A 22,500-nucleotide genomic window follows, 5' to 3' on the forward strand; every position below is an offset into this window, starting at 1 on the left:
AAAGGATATTCTAGCCGATGTATGTATATGAATCACGATAATGTAGAAATGACCTTTTATATATATATATATATATATATATATATATATATATATATATATATATATGTATATATATATACATCATATAGATATCTATATATATATATATATATATATAATATATAATAGATACATATACGTATTATATATTATATAGGATATATATATAGTATGATATAGACATATATATAGCAATATATATATAAAATAGATATATATATATATTATGGATATATATATATTAAGTATATAATATATATATATATATATAATATATATATATATACTATAGTATACTATATGATATATATATGATATATATATATATATATATATATATATATATATATATATATACATATATAGGTAGAGATATGATAGATAATATATATATTAATATATATATATATATAGATATTTAAGATATATATATATATATATCTATATATATATATAATATATATAGTTATATATATATCTATATATATATAGATATATATAAAGATATATATATATATATATATATATATATATTCTATATATATATATATATATATATAATAATATATATAATATTATATATATACTATATATATATATATATATACACATACATGAAACCCTTTCTCTTTTGACACTCTTAGAATTCATAATACTAATAGAAAAGCCATAATAATGGTATGCAATAAAGTTGATTCAAAAAATCTCGGCATTTTGTAGCCGTTACAAAACAGTCTTTGGGCTAAAGCTAAAGCTAGGTTTGTTTATGAATTCTATACACACCATATATACACACACTCATATATATATATATATATATATATATATATTATATATATTTTTATATATATATATATATATATATATATATATATATATATATATATATATCATATATAGTATATATATATATATATATATATATATATATATATATATAATATATATTTATGTATATATATATATATATATATATATATATAGAATATATATATATATATAATATATATAGATATATATATATAGTGTGTGTATATACATATATATCTATATATATATCCCCCTCCCCGTATTCGCGGGGGATGCGTACCAGACCCCCCCCCCCCCTCGTGAATAGTTGGAACCCCTAAAAAAATACTGAAAACAGCCTATTTGTTAGTTATTAAAACTCCAAGAAAAACCACTAAAAAAATTTATACTTGGTTTTTTAAATAGTTTTATCACAAAAAAGTGCATTTTATGATGAAATTGACAAAAAAAACCCAGGAATTTGTGGCTATTTCTCAAAAGAAAAATGCCACGAATATGCAATTTTCAAAAATGCGAATAATGCGTGAAATGTTCCCGAGAGAAATCCAAGTATGGGTGAGTCTGCGAATACGGGGGTCCACCATATATATATATTATATATATATCTATATATATAGTATATATATATATATATATATATATATATTATATTATGTATATATTTATATGTATATATATATGTATACAGTGGTACCTCGAGATATGAATTAATCCGTTCCGAGACGGCCTTCGTATCAAGAGTTTTTTCGTATCTTGGAAACACATTTTACATGTAAAATGGCTAATCCATTCCAAGCCCTCCAAAAACACACCCCAGTAAATTATGTTTCCAGGCCTACTAAAACACAGTTCTAGGGTTACGACGGAAGAAATATGACTCCAAAAAGGCAAAATACTGTACATACTTGAGTAATATTCAACTGCATGTAATTTGTTCAACCCCATTTTTTTTTACTGCATATATTAGGACTTTAGCATATGTCCCTTAGCAATAAGCCTAGCCTATGTTAGCGGTTGCTACTGTAGCCTAGTCTATGATTCTGACATCTAAACCTAAGAGCTAAAAGCTTAGAATATGCCAATAAAATGTATAAATAATCAGTATGTACTCATTTCAAATAATTATAATTAATCATTAACTATAATACACAAACAAACAAAAACAAAAACCAAATTCCAATTGATTGTTTACATTCTCAGCTCTTACCCGTCTTACTAGTATCGAACGAGCGCCAAGCAATCATTTTTCCTAGCACACAGTAAGCCATAAATTTTCATTAGTATCTCTCTTCAACTAATGAAACACCAAACAGTATAGTAACCATTCATTTCTATTCTTTATTCTATCTTTATCTAATGTTCTTTTTTTATTAAATGTATTGCATGAATACTAAGTTTTTCCAATTTACAGCAACCTTTTACCAATAGAATACTTAAAGCACAAGGGGTAGATGCTGACCAATAGGAGAGCAGGACCTTATGTGGGGGTGACTAGCATCAGGAACCAATGGGAGAGCGGGAGGATGGTGGCAAGTTTACTCAGTTGGCGGCGCTTTGGGACGTTTTAAAATTGTTGCTCGGTGGTCCGGCAAATCTCGGGACCTTTATAGCAACAACCTTTCGTATCTTGGAAAACTTTTCGTATGTAGAGCAGTAAAATTTTTCGTATTAGCTTTCGTAACTGATTTGTTTTTCGTAAGTTGAGCCTTTCGTATCTCGAGGTACGACTGTATATATATATATATATATATATATATATGATATAATATATATAATATATAATATGATATATATATATAATATATATATATATATATATCATATATATATATATATATATATATATATATATATATATAGTATATCCATATATATATATATAGATGATGTATGTATGTATGGTATGTTGATGTATGTATGTATGTGTATGTATGTGTGCCATGTATATGTGTGTGGGTGTGTTTTTTTAAATATTTTTTTTATAGAATTCATACAAACCTAGCTTTAGCTTTAGCCCAAAGACTGTTTTGTACGGGCTACAAATTGTGAGATTTTTTGGAATCGAACTTTATTACATACCATTATTATGGCTTTTCCTATTAGTATTTATGAATTCTAGAGTGTCAAAAGAAGAAAGGGTTTTATGCACAACGAATAAACTTCCTTACACGAAACTATGCATGTGTGTCTGTCCTAAGAGAATGTAATTTTCCAATGGTGCCACAACTGATAATCCTATATGCAAAAGGGATTAAAATTATTAGGGATTATTATTATTATTATTATTATTATTATTATTAATTATATTATCATAATCATTAATTATTATCATAATCAATTAAATTATTATTATTATATTATTTGGCTGGTAAGAGCAGACATATAAATATGTGACAGTAGTTAAGGGAAGCGGCCGTATGTATGTTAATACAATTATATGAGTTAAAATATATGGAATAAGATACAGAAACTAAAAATAAGCTAAGGTAGCCCCTCTGCACTCGAAAGATAGCATGCCCAGGAGGGCAGTTGCCATGGTCTGTTTTTTTACTCTTTGCTGACAGTTTGGGTAGTGTAGATGTTTGCTGCCTTCACTCTTGGCTGACAGCTGGGGGCACCAAAGCTGCTTCCCATAGCAAATGGTTATTGAGTTAAGGTGTGAGGAGTTTATATTTCCTCCTTCATGGCAATATCTCAACTAATGAGGAGCTTCGAGAGGTCTTGCCCACCCAGGGAACTCAGACTCCCTGGGTAGGATTGGACTCTTGTCTTAAGGAACTTGACTCATAGACCCTAAGAGCCTCTCCAGGAGTCGTCAGACAGGGATCTGACCCTCAAGACCATCTTTCTGCTGGCCCTGGCATCGGCGAAGAGAGTATGAGAACTTCATGGTCTTTCCTTCGATGTCAAACACTCGAGGGGATGGGGATCAGTTACGCTCTATTTCGTCCCCGGTTTCTTAGCGAAGACTCGGAACCCTTCAGTCCCTGATGCCAGGCTAGAGTCTTTCATGATCCCCTCCTTAGAGGATTTCACTGGTAATGATATGGAAGAGATGCTACTTTGTCCTGTTAGAGTGCTACGGCACTGTGAAGAAAACTCGACACCTCAGGCCTGACCAAGGGTGACCAAGAAAGAAATGTCCAAGGACACTGTTTCTTTCTGGCTTTGTGAGGTGATCAGGAAAGTGTACGGCACTGAGAGGAGTGCCGACACCAGTACCTTTCGTCCAAGAGCCCATGAAGTCAGAGGTTTTGGTCCAACCCTTGCATTTCGCAAGAACTTGTCAGTTGCACAGGTGCTGAAGGCAGGGGTGTGGTCCAACCAGACCACCTTCACCTCCTTCTACCTTCGGGATATTGCTTGTAGGTCCTTGGACACTTTTTCCTTGGGACCTCTGGTGGCTGCTCAAGTTGTGTAGCTTACCCAGCTCCTTTAACAGGACAAGGTTGCGTCTCATCCTCGTGATATCACATGAATGAAGAATGAATGAGAGTGTGACTGGCTCCTCTTCCTTCTATTTTTTTTCTCTCTCCCTGTTGGCAGAGGGTAGTGGTCGTTACATGATGGAGAGGACGACGGTGCAGGTAAGCCATGTAACTGAGCTCCATTCTATCCCTTTAATTAGGTATAGAAGCGCTTATTCGTCCCTTCCCTAGCAAGGGGGGAAGTGGACAACAGTAAGAGACGAACCCAATGCTTTATATTTGGCTTCTTACTTATGACATAAGTTCTTGCTTGCTATTCAGAGTAGGCATACATGCCTCCCTCTTATGAATTGTTCCAGAGGTCTGGCTGCTGATCCTGCAGTTCTCACTCCTATCAGTTGAACAGAGGCTAGGTCTCCCCCCCCCCCCCCCCCCCCTCTTTGCTCTTACGACCAGGGAGGGAACCCAGGTTGGGCGAACACCAGTCTGTTCACAAGACTCAGATTCCTCCCATCAATAAGTGAGTCTTCCTTATGTAAAGGACCGATGGTTTGTATAATGTGTCGTAACAAATCACAAGTTTTTTTAAAAGTAAATTGCATTTTTCCTAACTATACGAACCTGAGGTCCTTTACATATAGGCCCACTTCATGCCACCCCTCACTCTGTTCCTCGGGCTAAAGCAAAGTGGAATGTTTACATCCAGTCGGGCGGGACTCCCAGCCATCGGAAAAGCAGTTACTGCCGAACTACCGTATTATTAAATCTTACGACCAGTTCAGCTGACACTGATAGTAATTCCTTATGTAAAGGACCTCAGGTTTGTATAGTTAGGAAAAATACAATTTACTTTAAAAAATTGTGATGTTTTACTGTTGATTTTCTGTGATGGTGATATTTGAATAACTATAAAAAAAAAATTTAAAATCCTATAGTGTTGAGGGCTGTGAAGATGAGCAAAAAGAGTTTTTTTTTTTCAGTTTTCCAGAATATGCTTCCCAAATTGCGGTGCATGTATTTTTTGCTTCTCAGTTTGAAAAATGTTTTTGCACCTTAGGGCTTAGAGGTCAGTGGTGATCAGTATGACTTTGGGATAAGAAATCGGTAGTAATGAATCCTTTTGTTTCATGGGCCACATTTTAATTAGGTTAGAATTTCAAGTGAAGAACGGATAGAGTGCAGAACTTCACGTGTAATGATTGCAGCACTTCTCCCACAGCTTCATCTCCAGCATGCTGATATCTACCTCTAGTGCATCCTGCTTGGCAAAACTTCGAAAGCTCTTGTTTCAGACCAGTTTAAAGTAAATGGAATACAATGACAAGAGTTATTTCCTGATGTGCATTATTACAATTTAATTTATGGAAGTATAACCCATTATGGTAGTTTTGTGTATAGTGTTAAAGTAATTTCTTACAATTGAGAATTTTATTGTGATCTTTTAGTAAGACAACACTGTTCTTTGAGACACTGTAAGACTGAGATTTGGTATAACCCACAATGTTACATGACACCATAGCTTAACTGAAGCCCTGTATGGGGTTAGTACCGTCATTGTACCTCATGTTGTGCACTTCGGGCAATACTACTTAAGGTGCTTTGCAGTGTTCCTTTGGCCTTAGCTGCAACCCCTTTCACCCTGAAGGGGGATAGTGCTGTCAGCGCACCTCATGTAGTGCACTGTAGGCATTACTTAAGGTTCTTTGCAGCTTGCCTTTGGCCCCTAGCTGCAACCCCTTTCATTCCTTTTCTGTGCCTCCTTTCATATTCTCTTTCTTCCATAACATACTTTCCACCCTCTCCTAACAATTGATTCATAGTGCAACTGCAAGGTTTTCCGCCTGTTACACCTTTCAAACCTTTTACTCTAAATTTCCTTTTCAGTACCAAATTACCTCATAGGTTCCAGTGCCTTGGCCTTTGGTTTATATTATATTCAATTCAATTCATATTGTCTTTCTTCCATCTTACTTTTCACCCTCTCCTAACAATTGTTTCAATATTTTTAAGAGCTAAATGACCTTTTAGGTCCCAGCACTTGGCCTTTGTGCTGAATTTTAAAAGGTGTACTTTTATGCTTGAAAATCAATATTGTAATAAGACTTTTTACAGAAAAGCTGAGTAGTATGAATGATAACATCATTTATTCACCAGTATTGTTTAAATTAAAATCTCCATACAATTAAAGTGACTAATACTGATTACGTATTGTTGTGCTTAATATTACTGTGTACTGTCATAAATTGTTTTACAATGAATTTATAAATTACAGGGAACACTATTGGATCAAATTCATGAACTTAGTGAGCTATTACATGTCCAAGTGTTTATTGGTCCAGAGATGGAAACTGATTTGACGCATTTGTTGGCTTGGGCTAGAAGAAGATCGCACCCAAGTCACCTTATTGTATTTATTACCCCAGCAGTTATAACTGGTAAAGCTTGTGTGTAGTTGGTGCAGAAATAATACTTGTTTTAAGCTATATCTTTTATTCATGTTTAGTGAGAATAGATAGAAAAATAAGTTATGTATACTTTTCAGAAATTAACATTATTTTTGCAATTTAATATATAAGTGGCAGTCACAATTGCCTGATTTTTTTTATTCCTGTAGTGAACACAGTACCTTACTATACCTCACATTTTTGTAATGCACATTATTTTCTTAGTGGAATTTTTTTATAAGAAAAGTAAGTGTTTGCTTGTGAAAGTTTTTGTTGATTTTTGCCAGGATGTGTATAGACCAGAATTTTGTTAGCATTCACTCGCTCTCAGTTACAAAGAAACTATTTTCTTGGTGATTGCACTATTAGAATATTTATCAAAAGTGATGATATGTTTGGCATATATTTTCTGGTGCACTATCCCTCTGGTGGAGCCCCGCATCTCAATTTTCCTTTAAAAAATCAACTTAATCAGACTCCATCTGATCAGAGATTCAAATCATTTTATGGTGTGTATCAACAAAAAATCACTGTATGGATTGCTACATAGTAGATTGAGGCAATGAATATAAATCTAGTGTGTTTTGGTTTGTGATATTGTATGAGGGGATATAAGATGTATAAATCATTCTACAAGACTATCAGGTGTGAGAAAACATCAGATGCACTACAGTCGGCAAAAAGCTAAAAATGAAAACTGGAATATACTGCAATTTTCAACCAAGAATTTTAGGACGCCTAATGAAACAAAAAACTGACATACTTTTGGATGGAAGCCCTAAGCTAGTGATAAAAGGACTAATTACAGTATACTGCAATAGCTCTGTGGGGGATCTTGCACATTAAAGTTTGTCATGTTAAATAAGGAAGTTGAATAAGCTGTTTTCAAGTGTAAGTTTTGTCAGTTGAGCCTTTTGTTTATTTTGACAGATTTGTCAACATGATTGATAGTTTTGTTGCTGAATTTTCCTATTAACCCTCTTACGCCGAAGCGGTAAAAAAAAAAATTGTCTCCCGTGTGCCGGAGGTGTTTCAGAGTGAGCGCGGAAGCGGAAAAAATATTTTTTTTTCAAAAAATTCAACAGGTGCGGTCTTAAGTTTACAAGATTTAGAGATTCATTTATTTTTTGGCTCCTTTTTTTGTCCTCAAATTTATTGGCTGAAGTTTAGTATGCAACCATCAAGAAATTAAAAAAATTATCATTATATATATAAATAATGCAATGCATGATAGGGCAAAAACAAAATTTCAATATATAATTGTATTCAAATCACGCTGTGCGCAATACGGTTAAAGGTAACAAGTTACTTTTTTTTCGTTGTAATGTACACTAAATTGTGATCATTTTGGTATATAACACATTGTAAAATGATAAAAACAACACAGAGAAAATATTATTACAAAATAATGCATGAATTCGTAACGCGCGGACGTAAACAAATAAAATTTTTTTTCAAAAATTCACCATAAATCTAAATATTGTCCTAGAGACTTCCAATTTCTTTCAAAATTAAGACAAATGATTGAATATTACTATACTGTAAGAGTATTAGCTTACAATTGCAGTTTTCGACCATATCTGACGAGTTAAAGTTGACCGGATAATTCGAATTTTTTTTTTATAATATATATTTTTTTCTTTTTTATATTGCAATTTATTTTGGAAATAAGAAAAGCTACAACCCTTCAAATATTTTTTTGTTTTATTTCTACATGAAATTGCGCACATTTTTATATATAAAACTCTATGAAATGCCTAATAAATGACGCGGAGCAAATATTCCGAGAATGGGACGTACGCATTTCGGATTTGTGGCGGAAGAATCGCGCACGGAGGGAAGGAAAGATTTTTTTTTAAAATTCACCATAATCTAAATATTTTTGCTAGAGACTTCGAATTTGTTTCAAGATGAAGATAAATGACTGAATATTACTAGACTGTAAGAGTTTTAGCTTACAATTGCGTTTTTCGACCATTTCGGTAGAGTCTAAAAGTTGACCGAACGTGGTTTTTTTCTATCGTGATTTATATGCAAATATTTCAAAAAAATGAGAAAAAGCTACAACCTTCATTTATTTATTGTTGTATTCTACATGAAATTGCGCACATTTTCATATATAAAACTTTTATGTAAACGTCTAATTTAAAATGGTGCGCAAACATTCCACAATCGCACGTATGATTTTTTTGGAAGAGTTACCGCGAGGACGTAAAGAAAGTTATTTTTTTTCTTAAATTCACCATAAATCGAAATTTGTGCTAGAGACTTCCAATTTGTTGCAAAATGAAGGTAAATGCTTGAATATTACTAGAATATAAGCGTTTTAGCTTACAATTGCGTTTTTTCGACCATTTTCGGTAGAGTCAAAGTTGACCTGAAAGTTGGCAATTTTGGCAATTATCGTTATTTATGAAAATATCTCAAAACTGATAAAAGCTACAACCATGGGTTGTTCTTAGTTGTATTGTGCATGAATTGCGCACATTTTCATATATAAAACTTTAATATAACGGCTAATTTTAAAATGGTGCAAACATTACCACAATCGCATGTATGATTTTTTGGAAGAGTTACGCGCGGACGTAAGGAAAAAGTTTTTTCATAAATTCACCATAAATCGAAATATTGTGCTAGAGACTTCCAATTAGTTGCAAATTTAAGGTAAATAGTTGAATATTACTAAAATATAAGAGTTTTAGCTTACAATTGCATTTTTCAACCATTTCGGTAGTCAAAGTTGACCAAAGGTTGAAATTTTTTAGCCAATTATCGTTATTATATGAAAATATCTCAAAACTGATAAAAGCTACAATCATGAGTATTTTATTGTTGTATTCTAAATGAAATTGCGCACATTTTCATATATAATACTCCATGTAACGGCTAATTTACAATGGTACAAAAATTTAAAATTGTCAAGTGACAAAATAATTTCCGAGATGTGTCACAGATACTTTTTAGTGCGGCAAGAAAAGCAATCGCGCTTGCGCGCCTGCGTAACGATTTGTAAACAAAACAACACCTTGAATCCGTGAACTCCCCCCAAAGCATCCCCCCAAGGCGCGTGATTCAAAAAGTTTTAGGCTGGTAGGCCTATAAGTATTTTTCCGCGAATTTAAAAAAAACATTTTTGTAAGTCGACGTAAAATACGTCCAGTCAGCACCCGAGAGACAAAAAATGTAGACGTAAAATACGTCCAGTCGACGTAAGAGGGTTAAAGACTGATTGTTCTTCAACATTGATTAATACATGATTACTTGGAGAAACAAGAACCTTATTGAAAAAGGAGTAGATCTGATTTGAAATAATTATTTCCAAAAAGGATTTGTGGCATTATGTGTATGCTACAGTTGAAAATAGACAGGACCACTATAGAAGAAATCCTGTTAGGTATAATTCAGTAACATAAATGGTTACAATCTCTTAGATTTGCAGTTTTTGGCATAGACTTAACCCTTAAACGACGTATTTTACATCGATGAAAATCTAAGCTAAAAAGTTTTTTTAAATATTCACGGAAAAATAGTTCTAGGCCTACTTGGCGAACAATTTTGAATCACGCGCCTTGAGGGATGCTGGGAGTTTTGTTTACAAGTGTTACCCAGCGCGCATGTGCGAATTTCTTTCTTTTCGCACTTAAAAGCATCAGCGACACATCTCAGAAATTATTTCGTCACTTTGTCGTAATTTTTACACCGTTTTATATTCACTGTTACATAAAGTTTTATATGTGAAAATGTTTCTAATTTCATGTAGAATACAACAAAAAGGAACCCATGGTTGTAACTTTTGTCAGTTTTGAAATATTTTTATATAAATAACGATAAGTGCCAAAATTTCAACCTTCAGTCAACTTTGACTCGACTGAAATGGTAAAAAGACACAATTGTAAGCTAAAACTCTTACATTCTAGTAATATTCAATCATTTACCTTCATTTTGCAACAAATTGTTAGTCTCTAGCACAATATTTCGATATATGGTGAATTTTTAAAAAAAAAAAAAAACTTTTTCCTTACGTCCCTGCGGTAACTCTGCCGAGAAAATCAGAAATTCTTTCGTCGGATTGTCATAATGTTTGCACCGTTTTATATTAGCCGTTACATAAAGTTATATATATGAAAATGTGTGCAATTTCATGTAGAATACAATTAAAAACAACCCATGGTTGTAACTTTTATCAGTTTGAAATATTTTCATATAAATAACAAGTGCCAAAATTAACCTTCGGTCAAATTTGACTCGACCGAAATGGTAAAAAAACGCAATTGTAAGCTAAAACTCTTACATTCTAGTAATATTCAATCATTTACCTTCATTTTGCAACAAATTGGAAGTCTCTAGCACAATATTTTGATTTATGATGAATTTTTGAAAAAAACTTTTTCCTTATGTCCGCATGGTAACTGCCGAAAAAATCAGAAATTCTTCTGTCAGTTTGTTGTGTTTGTTGTAATGTTTACACCATTTTATATTAGCCATTACATAAAGTTTTATATATGAAAACATGCGCCAAATTTCATTGTTTAGCAATACACAAATAACTCATGGTTGTAGCTTTTATCAGTTTTGAAATATTTTCATATAAATAACGATAAATAGAAAAAATTCGACCTTCGGTCAACTTTTAACTTTACCGAAATGGTCGAAAACTGCAATTGTAAGCTACAACACTTACGTCCGTGTGTTACGAATTCATGCATCATATTGTGATAATATTTTCTGTGTTGCTTTGATCATTTTACAATTTGTTATATACCAAAATCATCGAAATTTAGTGTATAATACAACGAAAAAAAATCAACTCATTAGCTTCAACCGTTTTGCTCACAGCGCGATTTGTATACAATTATATGTGAAATATTTTTTTGCGCTGTCACATATTCCAATATTTATATATGTATATATGATAATTATTTTTTTTTCATTTCTGTTGGTTGCACACCAAACTTCAGGCATTGACAAAAAAGGGAGCCAAAAATTAACACTTATTCTTTAAAACTAAGCGGGCTGTGATTTTTTGGAAAAACTTTTTTCCGCTTCGGCGCTCACTTGTGAACGCTGCTGGCATACGAGAGACGCTTGGAAATACCGGCTCGGCGTTTAAGGGTTAATAGTTTCACCTTTGCTACAGGTGAAAGGCTGTTACTCATTATCCAATTATCCAAAAGAAAAGGCAACCCTCTTAGCTGATGTGTTTGACAGTCGGCAGAGTACTCGTGATGAGATACTCATAAGGCCTCACTTTTAAAAAAGAATATTTTTTACTTGGTAATTTTGTGTGTGTGTGTGGTGTGTGTGAAGACTACTTATTTTTTAGTCCATAAGTCGAATTATTTCTAAGTTAGTTAGAAGGAATTTAATTCTGTAAATGTAGAGAATTATAAATTCTACTTGGGTATATTAGGTGTGGAGACATGTATACATAGTTTATGCCCTGGCATTTACCACCAGTTTCTATTGGTTGGTTAAGTCTTAAGTTTAATATTGTCTTAAAATTGTCATCTGCAATTTTCATAAGGCCCTTGTAGTTTTGGAAGGTTATTCTGTTTCCTGTGTAATACAGAAATTGCTAAGAATTTGGCAATGTTGCTTGTATGATTCGTCTGGAATTTAATGCTGCTTTTAACCATGTTTAACATGAGGCCCTGGTTGTTAAACTCAGACATTTGGGATAGGTGGAGCATTTCATAGTTTGTACAGTATTATTACTGAAATTTTATCCTTTGGTGTAGTGTTCATGATATGAACAGTGCTTGATTAGCTTAGAAAACAAGCTCGTTACTACTCAGGCACTTGATGATACTTTTAATTTCATCAAACCCCACTTCTAACGGTAGACCTGCAGATGCTGATTCTCTTGACAGGGTGCAAAATAAGGGGGAATAAAGTTAACTTTGACCAAACTAGAGTATGGTTGTGAGCAGGTCAAGGACATTGGATCACTTCCCACCCAGATCCTTTTACTATTGACCTTGTGTCTATACCTACTGGCAACTTGTTTAAAATTCTTGAGTCAGTCTTTATTTACAAATTCACTTTTCTGAAATCTAAACAGTTTTTGATTACACAGAAGTTTCATATACTATTAAGAAGCTGTAGATTTTTGGCAGCCTCTGTAAATGAATTAGCACATCCTAATTCTGCCATGCCATTTTTGACCTTGAGTATCTGGCTTATCTTAAATTATTGAATAAAAATTTTCTGATATCTTACTCCAAATCTTAATGTGGCATACCATTGCTCAGTTAGCTCATCGCTTGTGCTTATAAAAGTTTTAGTAATTAGTATAGTCATCCTTTGCATTCATCTCATCCCAGACTTGAACATTCACTACATGATAGTAGCTTTGCAGTTACTTATAGTCCGTGTATAAGACGAGGTAAAAAAATTATGGCAAATTTTCATGAATTTCCTTCATATCTGTAGAAGATGACTGCAAAATTACAAAACCATTAGTGTATAGGCTACCTTTTGCAACAATCGGTAACTTACGAAATATTGGTTACATAAAGATGGAGTTATTACAAATGCTGTTTTACTTGGTGTACCTTTAGAAATAAAAAAAAAAATTAAAAAACAAAGTCAGTTCTATATCTTGTTTTTCTTATACATACTGCTTGAAAGGGAAACCATTGTTTTATTGCAGTGTCTTACCGAACAATTATACAGCTGTAGGTTCCCTACATGGCAGACAACAGATTCAAACTTTCTCAGTGGTGCCGCCAGCGTCAATGTAGGTGACGTCATCTCCCTCCACTTGAGGGAGGTGTAGGTACAACTGACCAGGTAACAACAATTCATCCTCTGCCGGCTTCCGGTGATCATTGGTTGTTGGTGCAGACTTTTTCTCCATCTTTTTGGAATGTTTATTCTTACCAATATTGGGTGAAGTACTCAATTTCGTGTTTTGTTGAATTGGAGCTATTTAGCTAGATTACTTTTCTTCAAATTTTGTGGCTTTACCATCATGTCTGACTCTAGTCCATCAGGAGTTAGGTTCTGCGCCGCAGGGTGGAAAATTAGGTTAGTTAAATCAATTTATGTAGGGGTTTTGCGTGCTCTCAGGAGTCTACTTGTGAGGAATGCAAAGATTGGAGTGAACAACAATGGAAAGTTTTCATTTCTCACTATGATAAAATCATTAAGGATAGGAAGAGGAAAGCAGCTCTGAGAGTAAGGCTAGTATAGCATCTTTTGCTTCTTCTATCGAAGCACCTGTTCCTATTCCTTCGCATCCTCTAATTATGTCTCCGATCTTGAGTCGTCCTTCTCATGCTCTGGTAACTCCTTTACCAGCTTCCCATGGAGTTTCTTCTGATACCATTGCCAGCCTAGAGTCTAAGTTCGAGAAGAAATTTTATGTATCAGCTAAAATGGCCATTCAGTTAGGTTTATCTGTGAAGTCTTTCATGGAAAAGACTGGTAGTAAAGTGAAAAGTAGTGTCAGTGCAGTGCAGTGTGAGGGGGTAGCTGTTTGTCCTGACAGTTCTCCTAGATGAAGGTCCCTGTCTTGCTACCCTGCCTTGGGGAGAAGACACTGGAGATCCAAGGGAGACAGATGGGGTTTGCCCACACACAGTTGATCCTGTGGTGCGCCAGGAAGAGTTGACTAAACACCATGGAAAGGTGTTTCATTTAGTGCAAAATTGTCGACAGATTAGTGATTCTTCGCCTGTAAAACATCGTAATTGGAGCGATTCCTCAGCCTCATGACCATTTAAGAGAAGTTCGACTGAAGAGGTCTTCTCTCCACCTGTTAAGAGGAATAGAGGTAGACAGCAGTCCGTGCCCTTCTTGTAGCACAGCTACATGGACTTTGCCTCGTAGTCTTAAGTCAGCAACAGCCATCTATAACTCGATCAAGGAACGTCGTATTTTGACTCAGTCAAAAAGTTCAACTCTTTAGGATGCCGGGAGTGTGGCTTCGACTTCGCATGCGAAAGATTCTTCGACTGGCACGAGGGCTTCTGTGTCGAATGTGTCGATGTTTACGACTCCAGTTGCTTCGACTTTGACTCAACAGGGCACGAATTTAGTCCCTCTCCATTGCTAATTGGAGGAGTTGATGAGTTGGATGAAAGAGAGCAAACAGGGTCCTAGGAACACTTGAGTCAAATGTGGAACCCTCTTTGTCGCCTATTTCATTGGATGATAACGAGGAATAAGACATGGAGTCTATTCTGCTTTCATGTTATTCTAATCTCCTACGCTACCTTCTGAATACATTCCCGGACTATTTCATCGCAGCTGCTCCCAGGTCTCCTGTTTCAATATTCCTGATGAGAAGGAAGAATTTCAATCCCCTTCCCAAGAAGGTATCCCATTCCATGTAATGATTTTTTACCTTCAATTAAGAATTTTATTTATAATAATTGGCAAAAGCATTGGGATAGCTTAGCTGATAATAAGATGAGAGAAATAACAAATGTTATATACCCTTGGAAATATAACGTGATGCCCTGAAAGTGGGAGACTACTCTTTGTCGTCTCCGAATTGGTCACACTCGGATGACACATGAGTTTCTGCTAGCTGGCCAACACCAACCATATTGTGACGACTGTTTGATACCCTCGACCGTAAGGCATTTGTTGACTGAATGCCCCACTTATAGCACGGAAAGAAATAGATATCTGTTTGAGGCTCGAGGTGAAGATGGCAGGTTCATCCTTGCCAAGATTCTTGGACGTGATGTGTCATACAATGCAAGTGGCATTTTTAGATTTATTTCAGAAGCAGGTCTTCTGAAAGCTATTTAACTTTTACAATGATATATTTGCTTTTATGGTTTTAAGTGAATATACTTTTATTCTTTATTTATAATAAACGATATCGGCGTCAATGACCTTCGATGTCAGGATGCCAGAGAACTTCCAATCATTCATTCATTCAATCCCCTTCTCCCGAAACTTGTGCTTTCCAAGGCGGCTGAATGATTGCTTTGCGACGTGGAGGACTGGTTGGTGATCAAGAGACAGCTCGGGGAAAGCCACTTTTGCCTACCCTCCTAAGTTCATCAAGAAGAGGTATAGGTTTTACGTAACCGGAGAAGCTCTTTCTATGGGAGTATCTGCCTCCTCCCAGGGGGACTTCTCTTGTTTGATAGATGCTAATAGAAGGTCAGCCTTCACAGTAGCGAAAGTGTTCTTCACGTCTTCTGAAGTGCATCATTTGGTAAAGAACATCTTTAAGATTCTGGAAATAATGAGCTTCAGACAAGCAGAGCGCTTGCTACGAAGATAAGGACTGCCCCTCTCTCCTGGAGGACCTTGCATTGGATTGGCTCGGGGTTCTTTCTTGTGCCAACAAGTCAGTTTGGGATGGTTGTGATGAGCTTGCCTCTCTTTTTGCATTTAGCACCTTAAAGAAAAGGCAGCTCTGGTGTGTTTTGTTACGAGAGGAGTTACATCGCCTCAGAAGTCCACTCTACTGTTTTCACCTCGATGAGACCCACCTTTTCCCCGTAGAGACAGTAACCAAGATTTATTCCGCTTTGGAAAAGAAGTCAACTAATGACCTTCTTGCTCAGTCTTCTAAGCGTGCTAAGTATACATATGTTACTCCTGCTACCTTGGAATCACCTCTATGGCTGATAACCTTTTGAGGAGGCAAGTCCAGACCTTTCGTCAGGCGCTGCTCATACTTGCTACTCTCGATCAAGACCTCTACGAAAGCTTACTCCAAATCATCTAAGTGATCCCTCAATCCTTCATGCTCTGGTAGGTGGCAGACTGAGCCTCTTCTGGGAGGATTGGGGTCGCAGAGTGGCAGAGCCCTGGGTAATCCAAGTTTTCCGTTTCTACTCCATTCCTCTTAAAGACACTCTACCTCTCTCCAATTTTCCCACCACATTACCTGCTTACTCTCCAGACTCAAAGTTTTTAAAGCTCTGGCTCAAGAGGTAGAGGCTCTTGTGCAGAAGGCGGTGATAGAGGAGATAGTCGACAGACCATCCCCAGGATTTTACAACCGTCTGTTCATAGTCCCCAAGTCATCGGGGTGCTGGAGGCCAGTATTGGATGTAAGTGCCCTGAGCTTGTTTGTTCAGAAAACCAAGTTCAGCATGGAAACGACTCGCTCGGTGTTAGCTTCCCTTCGCCAGGAGGATTGGATGGTCTCCTTGGATATTCAGGATGCATGTTTCCACATTTTGATTCAGCAAGATTCTAGGAAATATCTTCGGTTTATGTGAGTGCTGGTTCCCCTGGGGAAGTGGTTACACCTCCTAGGCATCGGTGTCACTCTACCTACCTAGACGACTGGCTTCTCTGCTCCTCTTTGGAAAGCCAGTGCATGAAGGATCTCAAGAGGACTTTTATTAACCCACTCATTGGGGATTCTAATAAACAAGGAGAAATCTCAACTTACACCAACTCAGAGCATCCTCTATTTGGGGATGACCCTGAACTCTCAAGTTTTTGGGCTTTTCTCTCCCCGAAGAGAGTCCAGTCTTGTCTACAAGTGTTTCAAGAATTCCTGGACCGCAAGTCCTGTTCCACCAACCTCTGGACGAGTCTGCTAGGCACTCTAGCTTCGGTGGAACAGTTCGTCAAACTCTGAAGGCTGCACATGAGACCCCTTCAATTCTTCTTGAAAGTGTTGTAGTGCAGGGAGACCCATCTGGACTCGACAGTATACATGATCACGGACGAAATCAAAGAGGACCTAGCGTGGTGGCTATCAAAACCAAGACTTATTGAGGGTCTTTCTCTTCGACTGCTCCACCCAACCCTTCAGTTCTTTTCAGACGTGTCCGATGAAGTTGGGGAGTCCTGTTGGGAGAAAAGAAAATGTCAGGGAAGTGGTCAGAGCCTCAGCAATCTCTTCATATCAGTGTGAAGTAACCGTTAGCAGTGTACCTGGGACTTAAATTGTTCGTTAACCTCATAGTGGGACAGGTGGTAGCAGTTCACGCAGCCAATTCCACCGCTCTATCCTACATCAGGAAACATGGGGGAACACACTCCTTCACTCTTTACAACCTAGCAAAAGATCTGCTACCGTGGACAGAGAAGTTTCAAGTCTCACTGATCCCTCGTTTTGTTCAAGGGAAAATTAATTTGTTGGCAGACGAACTAAGTCGACATCACATAGTGCTGCCATCGGAATGGACTCTCGACGCAAAGGTTTGCCTAGACCTGTGGAAGTTCTGGGGAAAGTCTGCAATAGAACTGTTCGCCACTTTGAGGAACAACTGTCTTCCTCTTTTCTGTTCGCCATTCCCTCTTGCATGGTCCGTTGACGCAATGCTACTAGACTGGTCGGGTCTGGATGCATACCCTCGCTACTCCGTTCTGGCCAAGGAAGGAATGGTTCCCAAATCTCCTCGGCTTGCTCATAGACTTCCCCAGACTTCTGCCTTTAAAGAAGTGTCTACTCAAACAACCACACATCACAAGATTCCACCAAAGACTGTCCGCTCTGGCACTGACAGGATTCAGACTGTCGGGAGTCTCATCAGAGCGAAGGGGTTTTTGAAACAAGCTGCAGAAGCTATTGCGAACTGCAGAAGAAATTCTTCTAATAGACTATACCAGTCTAAATGGGGAGTGTATCAAAGATGGTGTAGACAAACTAAAGTCTCTTCTTCTGAGACGTCTGTGAGTGACGGCGGACTTCCTTCTCTTTCTAAGTGATGTGAAACATTTAGTGTCTTCGACAATTAAGGGATACAGAGAGATGCATGCCTCAGTTTTCAAACACAAAGGATTAAACCTCTCTACGATTAGTGACCTATCTGATTAAATTAAATCTCTTGAGACTTCCAAGTCGTCAAAGGATTTGGTAGCATGGAATCTTGGACATCACATTAAATGGCTTTCTGGTCCTTCCGTTGAACCTTTACTTTCATCGCCTATGAGAAGCCTAACTAAGAAGATTCTATTTCTAGTAGCCTTAGTGTCAGCAAGGCGTGTTAGCGAGTTGCACGCAATAGATAAAAAGGTGGGCTTCTCTCAAGGCGACTTGGTTTGCTCCGTGGCACTTAACTTTCTCGCCAAGAACGATAATCCATCTAATCCTTGGCCACGCTTCTTTAATTAATTTACTAGGCCAGGAAGAAGAAGAAAGACTCTTATGTCCCATGCGGGCACTAAGATGTTACCTCCGCTGAACAGAGAAAATTAGAGGTCAGTCGCCTTGTTTGTGGTGCTCTGTTAAAAATCCCTCTTGTCCTCTCTCAAAAAATGCTCTCTCCTTTTTTTTGAGAGAATTAATTGTCGAGGCCCATTCTCAAGCTAATGACGTGGATTTCCCCTTGCTGAGAGTGATAGTACATGAAGTTGGAGCAGTAGCAACTTCCTTGTGATATGTCACAGCTTGTCGCTTTCTGCTATCCTACAAATTACCTTTTGGAGGTCCAAATCCATCCTCACTATGCATTATTTAAAAGAAATTGAAACAGTGTTCAAGGATTGTAAGTCCCTCAGCCCACTTTCGGTAGCTGGCATGGTATTGGGAGAAATGACATAGGGGGTTGGTCCCCCTTCGTTGTTTTTTCGCCTTGTATCAAGGTTGACGAGTTAGAGGGAAGTCGGGGGGTACAATGTACCTGGACTACTCATCAGTTCTTGATGTCTTAGTGTGGTGGGTAAAGAGTTTATAATTTGGGTGTAGATGACAGTTTATTGGTTGTTTGTTCTTGTATAGATATTTCTGGTCTTTGCCCAGGCAACAGCAATACATTGGTACCTCGACATACGAAATTAATCCGTTTCGAGGTGGCGTTCGTAACCTGAGTTTTTCGTATCTTGAACCGCATTTTACATGTAAATTGCCTAATTTGTTCCAAGGCCTACAAAAACACCCCAGTAAATTTTATAATAAAGCTTAATTGACCAATAAACAATGATATACAACAATTTGGACCATTCAGTACCTAACTTAATACGTACTACTAATATGTACCTGTAAATAAAGTGTATTAGTGTACTACATGGTATACAAGAAAATACTGTACGTACATACGTACGTATGTAGTAAAATGTGGAACCTTGCCTTTCAAGTGAGGCTACTCTCCGAAAGTGGCGACGGAGGAGGAGGACGAAACCGGGAGAATTTTTTTTTTTTTTTTTTCTTTTTTTTTTTTTTTCTTTTTAAAAAAATTTCAATTTCTTCACCACTTTCAACTTTGTTTTTTCGTAGTATCAATTGGATCTTCCTATTTGCTTACTCCCACTAAAGGCCTCTTTAAAAAATAACTATCCAAGGAAGATTGCTTCTGCCTACTTTTCACAATGTTCCTGAAACGACTGAGGCAAACGTCATCGAACTGCGCAAGCATCCTTAATTTCAACCTTTGTCATAGGGTCGTCATCCTCCTTGCCGCTGCTAGAGAACTCTTCTTGAACAACATTATGTTGCATGGGCTCCAACTCCTTCATGTCATCCGTCGTAAGCTCCTCTTGGTGCTCCTTGAGAAAGTCATTGATGTCGTCCTCGTCGACGACCAGCCCCATGTACTTGCCAAGTGCAACGATCTCATCAAGATTTGGTTGCAAAACAGTTTCAGGATCGTCAACTGTTACTGAATCTGCACCAGCTTCACCCACATCGAATCCCTCGAAGTCTCGGGCGGATACGGCATCAGGCCAGAGTTTCCTCCACGAAGAATTCAAGGTTCACTTTGAAACCTCCTGCCAAGCTTGATTCAATGAGTCGGATGCATATCACAACATCGAAATGCTCCTTCCAAAATTGATGCAAGGTGAGGTTTGTGGTATCGGTGATGTTGAAACATCTCTTGAAAAGATGTTTTGTATACAGCTTGTTGAAGTTCGATATTGCTTGCTGGTCCATGGGCTGGAGGAGATGGGTGGTGTTAGGCGGAAGATAAAGAACCTTGAAAAAAGAATACTCCACTAGGATATCTTCCTCGAGGCCAGGAGGGTGAGCAGGGGCATTGTCCAACACCAGCAGACATTTCAGAGGGAGGCGCTTCTCTTCCAAGAATTTCTTCACTATCGGGCCGAAACACAGATTTACCCACTCGGTGAACAAAAGTCTCGTTACCCAGGCTTTTGCATTAGCCCTCGACATCACTGGAAGCTTCTTCTTTAGCACTTTGTGGGCCTTGAAGGTTCGAGGAGTCTCCGAATGATAGACAAGTAGGGGCTTCACCTTGCAATCCCCACTGGCGTTGAAACAAAGTGCAAGCGTAAGCCTGTCTTTCATAGGCTTACGCCCGGGTAGCTTCTTCTCTTCCTGCGTGATGTACATCCGACGAGGCATTTTTTTTTTCCAAAAAAGGCCAGTCAATGCCAGTCTCATCACAGTTGAAGACTTGCTGAAAACTGTAGCCTTCGTTGATCGTCATCTCGTCGAACGTCCTAATAAAGGCTTCGGCCGCTTTCATGTTCCGAGCTGGCCGCCTCCCCATGCCACACCACCAAATGGATGCCAGTCCGTTTACAGAATTTTTTGAACCACCCATGAGAAGCCTTGAACTCTGGGGTTGGTGCTGATGTCCCTTCTCCTCCGTTGTCTTCGACCTGGGTAATCAAATCGCCAAAAATAGCACTGGCCTTGTGGGAGATTGCCGTCTCCGTTATCGTATCACCAGCGATTTCTTTCTTTTATCCAGACAAGAAGCAGCCTTTCCATTTCGTCGTGCACGTGGCTGCTCTTGCTAGACAAAATAGTCACGCCTTTGGAAGGTGTAGCTGGTTTGATGGCTTCCTTCTGCTTAAGGATGGTGCCTATCGTCGACAGATTTCGGCCATATTCCTTAGCGATCACACTCAATCGCTCCAGCTTCATACTTCTTGAAATCTCCATCTTTGTCTCCAAAGAAAGCATCCTCTTCTTTCTGTGAACTTCAACTTTCTTGGGACCCATGACTACGTATATACTGTACATAATTAAGTTATGTAGTACGTATACGTATGTACTAAAGTTCTGACACAACACGATAAAGTAGTACTACAACTAAATCACTAACGAATTTTGATTAATAAACAAAATCGCATAGAACGAACGAATTCGGCGTGCGTATAGAAACAATGCTCCTACTGAGTGGCCGAAAAAGCACCCTGCTACGAAGATGCATGATGGGAGAGATGCTGACCAATAGGAGAGCGGGATCTTATGGCGGTGACTAGCATCAGGAACCAATGGGAGAGCAGGAGGATGGTGGCGAGTCTACTCAGTTGGCGGTGCGCAAGTTTTAAAATTGTTATCGGTGGTCCGGGCGAATCTCAGGACTTTACAGCAACAACCTTTCGTATCCTGAACTATTTCTATATGTAGAGCCAAGAAAATCTTTGTATTTGCTGTCGTAACTCGAATTTTTCGTAAGTTGAGCCTTTCGTATGTCGAGGTACCACTGTATTTTGTTTTGTCTTCGCTGTGTCAGCGGTGAACTGCCATGACTATGAAGATGTTCCATTCCATGTAGAGGCACTCATTGGTCATACACCCAAGCCTTCTACTATGTAAGATGAGCACCGACCAGAGGCAGTACTCTCCTGCAGTAGCTCTCTTACAAGGTAAGGTACAACAATCACTAACAGAAATCAGCTGTATCATTGTTCGGTAAGACACTGCAATAAAAATGTAATTTTTATAATAAAATGAAATTTATTGCATTCTTACCGAAGAATTATTAATTAAAGCCCTCCTTCCTCTCTAGGTGGATGGCGGGGCATAACGAATTGTTGTTACCTGGTCAATTGTACTGGCACCTCCCTCAATTGGAGGGAGGTGACATCACCTGCATCGGCGATGGCGGCGCCACCACCACAAAAGTTTGAATCTGTTGTCTGCCATGTAGGGA

At 37.5% G+C, this 22,500-nt stretch overlaps 1 protein-coding gene across 6 annotated transcripts in view; it reads left to right on the forward strand.

Annotated features, from left to right (window-relative positions):
* LOC135219688 (uncharacterized) overlaps nucleotides 1-22,500 on the forward strand; it is a 221,448-nt gene that overhangs the window by 119,989 nt on the left and 78,959 nt on the right. For all 6 annotated transcript variants that reach the window (XR_010315492.1, XM_064256642.1, XM_064256644.1 and 3 more), the window contains one exon: nucleotides 6,553-6,715. Coding sequence is in view for 5 of the 6 variants with exons in the window: in XM_064256642.1 (XP_064112712.1) it covers nucleotides 6,553-6,715 (163 nt within the window). In the remaining variant the exon portion in view is untranslated. The remainder of the gene's footprint in view (nucleotides 1-6,552; nucleotides 6,716-22,500) is intronic.

The sequence above is a fragment of the Macrobrachium nipponense genome, chromosome 1 (genome assembly GCF_015104395.2).
Source record: "Macrobrachium nipponense isolate FS-2020 chromosome 1, ASM1510439v2, whole genome shotgun sequence".
Taxonomy (NCBI): Eukaryota; Metazoa; Arthropoda; class Malacostraca; order Decapoda; family Palaemonidae; genus Macrobrachium; species Macrobrachium nipponense.